The following is a 14,371-nucleotide window of genomic DNA, read 5'->3' on the forward strand; positions in this document are numbered from 1 at the left end:
TATTTATTAATGTAAATTATTTCACAGGCAGAGAACATAGAGGAAACTTGAGCAGAAGGATCATACATTATGTATAAAAAGGAATTGTAAAAATATTATAGCAGCACTCCTTGTGCCTGCCGCTCCAGTTCAGGTTTGTCAGCATTTTAATTATAAGCCCTTACTTTCAGTGTTTAATTACTTGGCTGTTAAAGTCTGCTCTGTACATAAAAGGCTTGTTCCCGGGGGCACTCTCTGGATGGATTTCTACAGGGAAACACATGGCTGTGTTGAGCATTGTAGGACTAAAAGATGTTGCTTTCAGACTTGGTAGCTTTTGGTTTTTTAGCTCAGCCACTATTTTCCACTAAAGATGGACCATGATTATACCTTATATGAAGAAGCTGGCATTCAGGGGCTGAGTGTCTTCTCTTTCTCAGAGCAATCAACCAAATGAATGAAACAAAAACAGCAATAACAAAATCAGAGCTGTGGAGGCTTAGATTTTAGTCTTTGCTATATTTTCTGTCTGTCAGAGATAGCCATTTTGAATGTGATCATTGGGCCGAGCCTCCTAGAAGAAACTGCTTATTAACTAACGTAGCTAGCGTGAGATTGGTTTTCAGTGAAAAATTTACATCCGTGCGGCGGCTCACGCCTGTAATCCTAGCTACTCAGGAGACAGAGATCAGGAGAATGGCCGTTCAAAGCCAGCTCAGGCAAACAGTTCTCAAGACTCTATCTCCAAAATCCCCAACACACACAGACACACACACACACACGGCTGGCAGAGTGGCTCAAGTGGTAGAGCGCCTGCCTAGCAAGTGTGAGGCCCTGAGTTCAAACCCCAGTACCACCAAAAAAAATTATACCCATATACAAGTACATGCATGCGTATGTATGACTTTTTAAAAAAAAGTTATTGTTTTAAATTTGCCACTATTGTGGTTATATGTGTGATTTTTATTTATTTATTTTTTTTATGGGACTGGGGTTTGAACTCGGGGGTTTTACACTTGCAGAGCAGGTGCTCTACTCCTTGAGCCGCACCTCCAACCCTATATGTGTGATTTTCAAACCTCGAAAATAGTTCACGAGCCTCCTATCCAGGGTGTTGTACCACTTACTGGTGTCAGACAGTGTTTCTGGAATAAAGTTCAGACTGGAAGTAGACAAGGAATGGAGTTGGTACGTGAGAGCTGTTTGCAGTGACAAGTGAAAAGGGGCCTACTGGGCTGTTTTCTGATGTAGGCTGAGCTGACCTGGGGTGGGAGAGGTGGCCCGCAGTGGTGCAAGGACAGGGGCTGTCATTGGTATGCCCCCGTGTGGAAGATGGCCAACTGCAAGAGCACGGTCTTGAGATTGCAGATTGGGTTTAAGCCTGGGCTCTGCTGTTTGCTAACTGGTGTCCACAGAGGAGACATGGCACTATTTTGCAGCTCATTTTCTCCACCAGTGGACAGGGATGGCTGTGCCAATCCATTAGATGCGTAACGTGATTGAGTTACGCACTTCTGCTCTTTCCCTGCTTCAGCAAGGAGTCCATCAGGTATTAGCTCATGAGCAGTTGTTCTGCATCTATTGACAGTTTCCAGAAGCGCTGTCGCTGCTGCCAGTTGTCTTGTCTGTACAGTCACCCAGCCTTGCTGTGTGCATGGTTTAGAGAACTACCCGTTTCACATGCTCTATATACACCCACAGTCAGGAAGGGCTCCAAAAGATGGACCAAACTGACCTTCCCATCCCTTCAGGGTTTTGTTGCCATAGTGAATACTAACTGTCCCCACACATTTGTCAGTGCTCCTGGGAGCTGGGGGATGGTGGAGCCAGGAAGTCCTTGTCAGAACTGCAAGGCTGTCACAGGACCTCAGTCCACCTGCTTGTACAGATGGGGAAGATTGCTCCCAGTGCCCATTGTGCTGTGGGAAGAGCAAAGACTTCCCAGAAGCCGTGGCAGCTGCCATGGGCCATCCCTCCCCCCATCCCCCACCCCATTACCGCCCAGTCAGTCTGAACCCTGATCTTTGTCCTCACCAGCCTCCCTGGCTTCTCTTAGAACCCCAGGTGGGGCCTTAATGGTGTGTCATCTTTAGCCATCATAACCCCTTGTCCCTCATAAGGGCCAGAGGCTGAGGCCACTCCTCCTGACAGCCCCGAGTGAGTATCCCTTTTTTCTTTTTGGGTGGTAGTGGGGTTTGAACTTAGGGCCTTGTGCTTATTAGGCAAGCGCTTACCACTTGAGCCATGCCCCTAGCCAAGTGTGTCTCCATTTTGGTGACACAGGCAAAGAGAAGCCCCTGTGGGATGGGGCTCCATTAAAAAACAGATGATACCATTGTGAGCAAGCTCATGTCCCTCCTGCCATGTTGTCATAAGATGACTTTAGCAAATCTGTCTTCAGAAAGACACTTCAGTTCTCTAGAGTTCCCCTAGAAAGGGTTGGTGAGCTTCCATTCAAGTCAAGCAGAGTCCTTGCAGCCTTGAGTCCAAGTTAGCACCACCCAGCCCACATGGCAGGGGAGAGAAACTAATTGTCAGCACCAGTAGACAGGTGTGAAGCCCAGGAATGAGTCAACCGCCTGATCTGGCTGAAAGTTTGTCCCTGGGCCTAGGAGTCGATGAGAAGTTTGTCTTGTGGGTGTGTATTTAGGAGTTTCCCCTATTCTAGAAACCATACTCTGCTGTGGTTATGCCACTTTAAGAGACTATCTGAAACACAGCACTGAGATCTCAGGGCCATAAAACTCCTCCATCCTTTGAACATAAGAAGGCTTATAGCCAGTCCCCCAAGAGTCTGGGCCTCTGGGAATTTCCCTTCAAGCTTAAAAACAGAAATGGGAACAAGAACATTTGAGGTCAAGTGCTATTTGTGTTCCTCTGCGTGTTTTTCTTTCTTCAAGCTCTAGATCTGCACCCGGTGGCCTCCTGTCCTCCTTGGTTGGGGTGGCAGGACCAGATCTTGTGTAGGTATCCAGTTCTGTGGTACCTCGCAGGGCAGTCAAAAGTCAGAAACTTCAGCTCAATCCTTGAGCCTGGGCTTTGGAAGAGACTTTGGCTGCTGAGTTCCTCTGTGAGGGAACTGGTCCCTGAGTGTCTGTGTGGTTCACCTTCCCTTCCATAGACAGTTTTATGCTATACATGATGTGTGTGCTCCTATGTAAATCTCAGATCCGTGATGGTGTACGTGGCAGGGACATCTTTTGAATGCTTCTGAAGGTTAAGATAACGGGCACAGCATAGAGTGTGATCAGCTGTGCTATCATGCCTCTCTCAGGTCAGAAATATGGGGAGAGGTTTCTGTCCCCAGGAGCTGGTGGCCTCACAGACCTCTGCCACTGTGGTTCTTCATCCAGAGCTGGCAGTGCCCCTTGAGAAGAAAGCCCTGAGGAGCCCCTACTTAGCCTGTGAAACACAGACTTCTAAGACTTAAAAACTAAGTGATCCTTCTCCACAGTTCTAGTTTCTGTAATTGCCCAAAGCAAAAGCACAGCAACTTCCCAACTTCCAGTGATGTTATGAATCCACATTTGTAGAGAACAGAAGCATCAACTGTCCAGAAACTTTCAGTGTTCTGGGTTGCTATTCTGACCAAGGCCTCTGTGCAGCTGGTAGTCCAGAGCAGTGATTCTTGGGTTTTTTAAAAAATTTTTATTGTATCAAAGTAACCTGAAGAGCTTATTTAAATGATTTTTCCTACTCCTAATAAAGTCTTATTTATCAGGTTAAGCACAGGGCCCAGGAACCTTCATTTTAACCAACCTCCCCTCCCCACCAAGGATGGTGCTGCAAGTGGTCCAAAAACCACACTTTGGGAAATCCTCATGTAGAAAGTACAAGGTCCACAGAGGTTGGTAACCAGGTGCTGAAGAGCATACAAGCATGTCTACTACTATCGTATTGGAATTATAACGATGGCTTCCAGGGCCTCTGTTTTCTTCACTCAGCAGCTCTGAGAGATTAAAGAACTTGCAGAGCTGAGGTTTGAACCCAAGGACACACCCTTCCCATTGCACTTTGTCACTTTTGGAAGAGTTGTAGTTGTTTGTGCAGAAAGTGATACTGAATGGAGGGGCGGGGGCACCTTGTCTCCTCTTCTCACAGTCCTACCAAGGTCCTTTGTGCAGTGTGACATTGGAACCCAGCACGTGGGGCAGTTTGCCATTAAAAATTAGCTTCTATTCCTGTTTCTTTTGTCTGGTGACCTGACCCAACAAATTGCTTTCTGTTCCCTGAGTGAATGAGGAAGCATAGTGTCGGTTGTTTTTACTTTCTCATGTTGTACTTCTCAACCTGATAAAGATAGAAACAATCACAACTTTATCTGCACTGCAGGCAGGACAAGTGGCCACCTGGCTGGTGTTGATACACAGGAGCAGTGCTTTGAATTTTCAAAATATCTCAGACATAACACTGCTAGCCAGTCTCCTGGCTGCTTCAAATGCAGCCATCTATGGCCTGGGTGGGGGGTGGAGGGTTCATTTAGAGCCCCAGTTGGAACTTCCTGGCCAAGGAAGGGTCACCTGCACCATGGACAAATAACAAGTAAGACCAAGTGAACATGAAAGTCTTCTCTGCAGCTTTTGCTTGCATTTTATCATCCACTCCCTCTTCCCCCACATCTGCTGTGTGCCATGTTGGGCTATGCTCCAGAGCTAGTGAGTGGCCCAACACGTAATCAGATAATTAAGGCCCATTTAATATGGAAGCCATGGGACTGGAATTCTTGGCAAATTGCTCTGGGTGCACAGGGGGGCCGTATGGAGAAGGTGCATGTATCCTGAGAGGAGGTTTTGGTGACTCTTCTTTTCTCTGAGGACTTGGTACTTAACGAGGTAGGCACTCTACTGCTTGAGAAGCACCTCTAGCCCATTTTGCTCTGATTATTTTTGAGATAGAGTCTCGCTTTCTGCCAGGGCCAGCCTTGACTACAATCTTATTTATGCTTCCTGCTGTAGGTGGGATGACAGATCCGTACCATCATGCCCAACTTTTCCTATTGAAGCCAGGTCTTGTGAACTTTTTGCCCAGGCTGGCCTCGAACTTCCATTCCACCTATCTCCACCTTTGATAAGTTAGGATTTACAGGCGTAACCAGCAGCCTATCTTGGTTGGCTCTCAAATGAAGAATAAGAGGCTCTTTTTGTAGAAGAATAAAAGCAGAACAGTCTAAACCTTTGCAAAGAGTGAAGGTGTGAAGGAGCTGTTTGTGGAAGACTGCAACTTCAGTCTCATTGAACCGTGGACCAAGTTAACTGAGACCTCCCTACAACAAAGAAATCTTAAACAATGAGGTCTCACAGGACTCACTCACGGGCTCAGTCTTTAAACTGGAGTAGGACCTGCAGCAAGCAGGCATGTTAGAGTTCCCCATTCTCCTGGTACCCGGGGGAGATTTGATGCTAGGCTCAAGGCCAAGTGAGTTAACACCCTCCCCTGCTCACAGCCTCTGCATTTGGATTTTACCTGGGCTCAGTCATGCTGCTTTATGATAAAACTTTTACTTTAATGAAGAATTACTGGTGTATAGGAATTACTTTTCAGGGCTGGCTACACAAAATCAGAAGCGGTGTAATTTATGCGTTGCTCAGGGATTTTCTTTTTTCTTCTCTCTCTTTTTTTTTTTTTTTGGTGGTATGGGGGTTTGAACTCAGGGCCTTGCGCTTTGTAGGCAGGTCATTCTACCATTTGAGCCATGCTTTCAGGACTTTTTTTGTTTGTTTGTTTGTTTTTATTTTGAAGGCAGGGTCTCTCTGTGTAGCCCAGGCTGTCCTTGAACTTGCAGTCCTCCTGCCTCTGTCTCCCCAGTACTGGGACTACAGAGGTATACCACCATACCTGGCTTGACCAGAGATTTCCAAGGGCTGTTTTGACTCTGTGATTCTTGTCTGACTTCCGATGTCATTGGAAACTTGATACCTGGAGTATAGGGTCTGCTGGGGAACCAGTGAGTGCCGGCCCTGGAAGCAAGGCTAAAGCACTCGTATCCTTTCCAGGAAGCTGTTACTCATATCATTTTGGTGAGCGTCATCATGCATAAATCTCCACTGTTTTCTCACAATAACTTTCCTTGTTCTGTAACAGTCACGACCCATTCCATGTTACTTTATATTTCTTCTGGTTTCACTTTATTATTTTATTTCACTGATCTTTGAATTGCTGGCTAATGTCAAGTTGCCACTTTTTAAAAAGTATGATGAATACTGGAAGGGACTGTTTTTATGGGTACAGAAGACATACTTGAACAACAAACACAACTTACAAAAAGATCCCTTTTGGAAATGTTTATATGTTTAGAAGCAACTCATTAAAACCCGACAGGGGATAGGTGTCTGGACACACAGTGGTCAGAGCCATGGTCGGCTCCTGGAAAGATGCTGGGATGAGCCAAATTGCATGTTTAACCACAGCCCTGCTTTGTTCTTAACTGGCCTGCCTGGGCTTACAGAAAATCTCTTTCTTATACCTGCAGCCTCTTAGGCCCTTGGTGGGTACAGCCCCTGGGCAGTTTCTCCCTGTATCTCATGACCTCAGCAGGGTACTCGAGAGGAAGGAGCATCACATTCAGCCCTGACTTGTTTTTTTTGGGCTTGAGGACCCCTGCTTTGGGGTGCATTGTTTACTCTCTTGATCTAGTGGACCAGCTGGTGGTTGTGATGCTCATTCCAGAGTGGGTCTCAGTGGCCTTTGAGAAATGGCCACAATAGAGGAGCTAGGTGCATAGTTCTTGCTGCCTGGAGCACACATTGCATGTGGGTTAAATTACAATTTTCTGAACTTGTACCACTTCTTGACTGATCCGTGAGTCGGGGCCAGCGTCAGGCTCCCTGGTGGTTCCCCTCAGCACTGTAGTATAATGAAGAGAAGTGTGGGCTCGGGCTCAGACCAGCCTGAATTTGTATTGGGTCACAGTTAAGCTGCATAGCCCTAAACCAGTTACTCAACCCTCACCAGGGCTTGCCCTCCCAATCTGGACCGCGATGGTCCTGCACTCTGCGTGCTGTGTGGGTTGCAGGGCCCAGGATGCTCAGTGAATGCTCCTCGTTGCAGTAAGACCAGAGTGCATGTAAACACCTGCTGAACGTCAGTTCACATCTGTCCTGCTAACTGCTTGACTCAAGCCATTCCTATTTGCACTGTTTATGAATGTTAGAAAAAAGAGCATATTGTGTTTCTGAACTTTGCTTTTGTGTTGTACTGTAAAGTTGAATACAAGAACTGTGTCAAGTTTTATCTTAGCATCACCTAAAATTCCCAGCATGGCACATGATTCCATAGTGGAGAAACAACTAGTAGTTCTTCAATATTGTAATAAAATGAAAGTTACAATGCAAATTCAGCATTTCATAGCAGGGTTAACTTATTTATTCATACATTCAAGTACAGACCTGAATGTGTAAGTTTACATTTAAGTAAACTTTAAGTGTCTGCAGCCCAGGACTTGCTCTTACAGATTTTCATTGTTTTAAATATCCTAAGTTTCAGTCAAGTGAAGCCAGGCATGGTAGTTCATGCCTGTAATCCTAGCTACTCGGGAAGTATAGATCTGGAAAGATCGTGCTTTGAGGTTAGCCCAGGCAAAAAAGTTAGTGAGACCTTCTCAACCAGTAAGTGGGTATGGTGGCACATGCTTGTGGTCCTAGCTATGCGGAAGGCTGTGAGTGGTAGGATTGTAGTCAGGGCCTGGCCCTGGGAAAAATTTGGGAGACCCTATTTGGAAAAACAACTGAAATAAAAAAGGCTAGTGGTATGGCTCAAGTGGTAGAGCACAGTGCCTGTCTAGCAAGTGTGAGGCTCTGAGTTCAAACCCTCAGTATCACCAAGAAAAAAAAAAAAAGGGCAAGTGAACACAGCACTGTGATCGGCTATTGTTGATATCATTGAAGATTCTGGTGGAGAGGGAACATAGCTCAATAAAAGTCCACTTCTTGTTATCAGTAAGTGCTTTAAAGATGAAATTCAAGTGAACTAACCTGGTAGAACCCCAGACCCGTTTCTTCCTCCATCATCTGAAGTACCAAGACTCAGTTTTGGTGGTGGTCTTCTGCCAGGGCATTGAGTCCTGTCCTGAAACAACAGAGAGCTGAGAAAGGACTCAACAGACACACTCGACTCTGCCACTTCTGGGGTGTGTCAGTTTCCATCTGAAGATGAGAAGAACTTTTGGGTGAAAAGCATTTGTTTTTCCTGGGAGGCAGGGTAGAACCACATCTGGAATCTTAGGGGTTTACCTGAATCTTGGGCCTTGCTTGGTTTCCAGCTCAACACTTTGAACTCACTTTCACTCTCTAAACCCCACTTCCTTATCTGTGAAATGAAGTTGAACTGGTTGGCTTTTAAGGGCCTTTATGGCTCCCAATCCTATGTGACAAACAGGCTGTTGGTATAGAAATAGAGGGCTAGGTTTATAAGGCCTCTCAAGTCCTGTTTTTCTCTTTGTCATTTATGCACCAGAAAATGACAGATGGCGAGATCTGGATAGGAAATGCCCTCTTCAGATTGACCAGCCAAGTGCCAGCATCTGGGAATGCCTGCCTGAAAAGTGTCAGGATGGCTCCCTATGGCACCGGGAGGCAGTGACTGCCTGTGCAGTGACCAGCCTGATCAAGGACCTCAGCCTCAGCGACCACAATGGGAACCCCTCAGCACCCCCTAGCAAGCGCCAGTGCCGGTCCCTGTCCTTCTCCGATGAGATGTCCAGTTGCCGGACGTCATGGCGGCCCTTGGGGTCCAAAGTCTGGACTCCCGTGGAGAAGAGACGATGCTACAGCGGGGGAAGTGTCCAGCGCTACTCCAGTGGTGCCAGCACCATGCAGAGGAGCTCCAGCTTCAGCCTCCCTGCCCGGGCCAATGGGCTCTCCTCACCCTGCCACCAGGTGGGACTGCACCGCTTCGGGGGACAGCCCTGCCAAGGGGCACCAGGCTCGGCCCCCTGTGGACAGGTGGGTGACACCTGGAGTCCTGACCCACACCCCATGGGAGGGGGCCGGCTGGACCTGCAGCGGTCCCTCTCCTGCTCGCATGAGCAGTTTTCCTTCGTGGAATACTGTCCACCCTCAGCCAACAGCACACCTGCCTCAACGCCAGAGCTGACGAGACGCTCCAGTGGGCTTGCTCGCAGCCGCTCCCAGCCATGTGTCCTTAACGACAAGAAGGTCGGTGTGAAACGGCGGCGCCCGGAAGAAGTGCAGGAGCAGAGACCCTCCCTAGACCTTGCCAAGATGGCACAGGTAAGTGCCCCAGTGGCCTGAAGGAGCTCACTGCTCCATGGCATAGAGCTCCCTGGAACCTCTGCTGCTCCTGGTCCATCCAGCCAAGTGCATGGTGCCCATCTCAGAGATGACTAGGAGTGAGTTCATTCCCTTGTTTTTAAAATCCTATTCAAAGAAGATGGTCTTGGGCTGGGATGTAGCTCGGTGGTACAGCGCTTGCCTAGCATGCATGAGGCCCTGGGTTCGATCCCAGCACCAAAAAAGAAAAGACAAAAAAAAAATGGTCTTAAGTTGTCGATTTCCCTCTGTTTAAAATGAGACATGCTCTTTCCCTGTGAGGCACAGTACTGGTGGTACAGGAGCACACAGATGGGGAGAGGCAGGCCTGGGAGGGCAGTCCAATGTGACAGAACTCTATTCCCTCCAGACCCTCCTGGATCCTGGATCCTTCTCTCTCAGGACCCACCCTCCAGCCACTGTAAGACACACAGTGGCCTTCAGTGGCCCTCAGGTTATGCTGATCTTAAGACCAGGGCCACAGGCGAGGGAGGGAGGAGGAACTTACTCGTCAATTAAACTATCAAAAGTGTTAAGTCACCAAGAAATTGTGGCCCATGTCCTATACAGATGTCCTCGCTGTCACTACACGAGGAGCTTCTGGCATGCGCCTAGGTGCCTCAGACTTCATCCTCATTGTCTTGGAGCCTTGCTTTGGGTTTGGTCTGAACGAGATGACCTTGATACACAGGGTCATGAGGATGGTCAGAGCCTGAGGACTGGCTGTATTTGATTCTTGCCAGGAGGCTTGAGGATGGGAATGTGTGATCACGAGCCCTGGTTGTAGGGTTGGCCCTGTGACAGTTGACTCTAGTATGGGCAGGTGTGGTGGACAGAACACAGCACTCTTTGCTCTCTATGGTTAGTGCCACTGTGTGACCATTGGTTTTTTGGTCTTCTGTATAGAAACATCAGTTGTTGCTCAGTTTGAGGAGATAGAGATCTGTGTGCGGGTGAGGGGGTGGTCTCAGCAGCATTGACTTTGCTCTTCAGACTATGGCCAGATCCAGGGCAGGGAGACTCATGGTGTCTGCTCTGCAGCAGGAGGGCACAGCCATTACCCTTCAAGGCCTGATGCTGTTTTCTCAGCTGGGCCTCCTCTGATTCAGAAGAAAGACACTGTTTCTGTCCATGGAGTTTCCTCCTGTCTCCTTAGTTCCCCCCTCCCAGCCTAGAGGTCCCCACAAAAGAAGAGTAGCATACCTTGCCCTAAAGTCTGGAATTTTGGGCCACCTTTGTTCAAGAGCCCTGGCTCTGGCTGGGGCATTTGGAGGGCAAGTTGGTGATAGGTTTGTGCCTTCTCTGTGGCCATGGGTCCACTTGGAGAAGAGCCTGGAGAAGTGTGGGGCAGAATGCCTGCTCCCTTACTGTCTTCTTATCTCTGCTCTGGGTGTGTCCCTTTTTCCTTCCTGTGCAGTGGACATTTCTGACTTGACTCACTGGACAGTAGCTGAACACATGCATTGGACAGACACAAAGAGGAAGTCCCTCTTTTCAGACAGATTTAAATAGGTAAAAAGTCTGGAAAGGTGACTTCTGAAGGAAACCCAGAGTATTGAGTTCTGAGTATAATACAGAGCCTCAGTTAGCTTTTGAAATGCTGAACTTATTTTATTAGCTAATCAGATAGAGAGGTAATAAAAACAACTTACACATGTTATTATATTTTACTGGCCACAAGTTGTAATAACACCACTGGCACCACTGGAGACATTTTCCAGCCTCACTTGGGTAGAAACTATTTAAAAATATATTGCTCTGTGGGGCAATGCCCAGATGTATAAGTTGTCTCATCCACTCCAGGCAGGCCTCCAAGATCCGGAAAGACACCTTGGAGCCTGAGGAGGCTACCCAGGTTCAGACTATCTGTCCTTGGCTGCCTGCTTGTCTGGGAGTCCTGTGTAGGACAGAGTATAGGGAAAGTAGAGAGGGTCCCTTGTGAAGCTTGTGTACCCAATGGCCTGTGGCCAGAGCCCTGGGGATGGAGCCTCACTGATCTCCCATTGAGCATCTAAACTGGACCAGCTCACTCTCTGTGAGGCTCTGGGGCTCTGCCTGCTGCGACTCCCTCATCAGATAATTTATGGCCTCATGAAATGATCCTTATTTTCCAGGGAACCCTGACGACCAGACTTGGGGCAGTCCTTATTTGTTCATAAAGAGCCCTGGACTCAGCCAGGACATGGTAGGGCCCTGGGCCTGGTTTTGTAACCCTACACATTGCCAAAGGATGGTTGAAGTTGGATCAGTGCTCACAGACCCTCCCCCCCACCCCGCCCTCATGCTGTGGCTTCACTCAACATTTATAATACCAAGAAAAGTGCAGGGTCTGCTTGCTTACTAGAGAAAGACTTCCTTTCGTGGAAAGGTTTGATACCGGCCTTTGCTTCCTTCAGCTGGCACACGACTGTTTCATGGGTCTTTGCTTTTAGAACATACTCCACTTGTGCGTTCTTTTGAAGGAGTCCCTTTGTGCATGACTTCTGGGACCAGGCATGTGAACATTTCAGATTAAAGGGACAAAGTGCCTTTCCAGTTAGGCATGTAGAGTAGCTGGGTGTTCTGATAAACCATGGCTCCCCTGAAACACTGATTGGGGCCCAGAGCAGACCTTGAGTGTGTGCAAGCATGCCAGGGCTTCCCTCTGGCCATTAGAGCAGCCAGAGGGACAGTGAGAGCCAGTCTGCCAGCAGAAGTGGGGCCAGGGTGAGACTCACGAGAATCAGACAGTAGGCAAGGGCAGAGAGCTCTGAGGTCCTGGCCCTGCACTGCAGCTGGGTGAGGCTGGAGTAGGTGACCTGGACATAGATTCTGGGTAGAAGCAGGTATGACCTTGAGGCTTGTCCATTCCAACCCCTCCTGGGGAAACAGACTGTATTGGTTGCTAAGCCTGCCAGGGCCCTTTTAGATGTAGTATTCATTTTGGGGTTCACATTCAGAAGGGGATATTGACAAACCAGAAGGCCTCCAGAAGAAGAGCAAGAGGTAGGAGCCATGGGCAAATGGCTTAACATCTCTATGTAGCAAATACCACAACCATATCAACCCAGGACTGTGGGACAAACAGGGGAAGTAACGTGTATGTAATGAGCTTACGTGTTCATGTGTGCATATGGGCATGTGTGTCTGTATTGATAAACGTGCATCTCTGTGCGTGTGTGCATATACATACACATATCACCCAGCACACAGGCTGAGTGCTGACAGACACTTACATCATCACAGGCAATGGGACTGGAGGGAAGGTGTGGGCTCACAGTGGGCAGCTCGGGAGTTAGAAGTGTGACATGGAGGGTGGGTGTTCTGGAAGGCACCCTCAGTCTAAGAACTCCTTTTCTCCTTTTTGTTCGCCTTGCCTCCTGTTGTAGCCTCCCTTTCTGTCTTTGCCACTGACTGCTTCTTGTTTATTCATCCTCTTTTCTTTGGAAATGGGAAGGTGGCCTGTTAGCCTCAGGCCTGCCTGCAGCTCAGCCCCACCTGCCATGAACTCTACGTTGAGAGCCGAGGGTTATGAAATGGTCACCGAATTGGATTTGCCCCTCACACAGGAAGTTGGCCTTATATGAGCATTCTTGTTTTGTGTCTATTGCCCTTGAAACCCAGAGGAATATATCCCGGGAGCCCACTAGCCTCCCCTTCCCTGTGCATCCCTGGGGCACAGCTGTTGTTAGCCAGTGGCGGCGGCCCTTGGCTTTTTCAGCAGTGAGGATGAGGCACAGTGGGTGGGGTGAAGAAATTGCTTTCAGATTGTCTTTCCTCATTCTGAAAACCATGGTGCCTTGCTGGGGGGGTGTGGCTCAAGTGGTAGAGTGCCTGCCTAGCAAGTGCAAGGCCCTGAGTTCAAACCCCAGACCCAATGCCAAGATTGTAGGCAGCGATGCCAAATGAAGCTGCAGGTGCCCTGGCCATGTGGGTTTTGAGGGAGGGAGATTGATGGCAGTGAGGAGAGCTCTAGAGGGGGAAATGATGTAAGGACCTAGTTAGAAAATACCTGCCTTCCCTGTTCTTGTTACCACCTCTTGGCTCTACAGAGTGAACTGCTCAAAGGCAGCCCAGGGGATCAGTGCATTCTGATACACCCTACAGTCCTCCTCCTATACTTTCTTCCTTGCATGGTCTTCTGGGGCATCCGTGTGAATATAGCCTCTACTTTGCACAGTGACTGTGCTATCAAGTGCAGGGTTGACGAGAACATAGGAGTTGCTTATTGGCAAGGCTGTTGCTAATCTTAGTTACTGTTTATTGAGACCTGGTTTAAACACCAAGCATTGCTTGTCTCCCGGCAAGACTCAAGCTATGCATGGCCATTTAGACGCAGATCATATGTGTGAGTAAAGATTTCAGGAAAAGCAACAATTAAATTAATAAGACGAGTCATTGAATGCCAGGCCCCTGGGTGTCACAGTCCTTGCCATATTTTTAACTCCATGCTGGTCAGCTTGAAAGAGCAACAAAGTCTGTTTTTCAGCAGTGCTTCAAACAGAAGCAAGACATTCACAGGGAGGGGTGGGGATGCCGAAACAGAGGTTTGATTGATTGCAGCTGCCCACACACTGCATTCCCCCCAAGCTCCCCGAGGAGGCCTCAGAACAGGCAGCAGCTGTTGTGTTAGCAGCTGTTTGAAGGACCCGTGAAAGCTGGCCAAGGCACTTTGGGGAAGAAAAGGAGCCTGGGATAGAAATGAGAATGCCAGTGCATGCTATAGATGCTGCTAAGTGCCAAGGTCCTGCTGATAAATGCAGGAAAGATGGGTTGAGCAGCGTTCATGACAGATTCCTAGCAAGAATTTGTGGCTCTTTGCTGGCACAGTCTTGCTTGGGTGAAGTCCCTTCTGACCAGCCTTCTGGACTCTGCCCTCTTTGCCAGTGAGACTGCCTTTAGCAAGGGACAGTGGCCTTCCTTAGTTGTCATGTGGAGTGGGTTCTTCACACCCCTGGCTGCATGACCTTCTTGTCCAAGCAGCCCTGGTAGCTTTAGCTGTGCCTTTTCTTACCCATGTCCCTGGGCTGTAGGCTTGGCTGGCCTGCACCTCTGCAGCCTTCTTCTGTCTGTCCAGGACAGGAGTCACTGGCTAGCACTTCAACCATTTAGAATGCCTGCTGCCTTACACCCTTGGCCTCCTCCTG

General features: G+C 48.4%; 1 protein-coding gene across 2 annotated transcripts in view; it reads left to right on the forward strand.

Annotated features, from left to right (window-relative positions):
* The window catches only part of Fam53b (family with sequence similarity 53 member B), a 75,914-nt gene that overhangs the window by 12,026 nt on the left and 49,517 nt on the right, over positions 1 to 14,371 (forward strand). For both annotated transcript variants that reach the window (XM_020157856.2, XM_020157848.2), the window contains one exon: positions 8,431 to 9,206. In XM_020157856.2, the coding sequence (XP_020013445.2) occupies positions 8,431 to 9,206 (776 nt within the window). The remainder of the gene's footprint in view (positions 1 to 8,430; positions 9,207 to 14,371) is intronic.

The sequence above is a fragment of the Castor canadensis genome, chromosome 7, assembly GCF_047511655.1.
Source record: "Castor canadensis chromosome 7, mCasCan1.hap1v2, whole genome shotgun sequence".
Classification (NCBI taxonomy): Eukaryota; Metazoa; Chordata; class Mammalia; order Rodentia; family Castoridae; genus Castor; species Castor canadensis.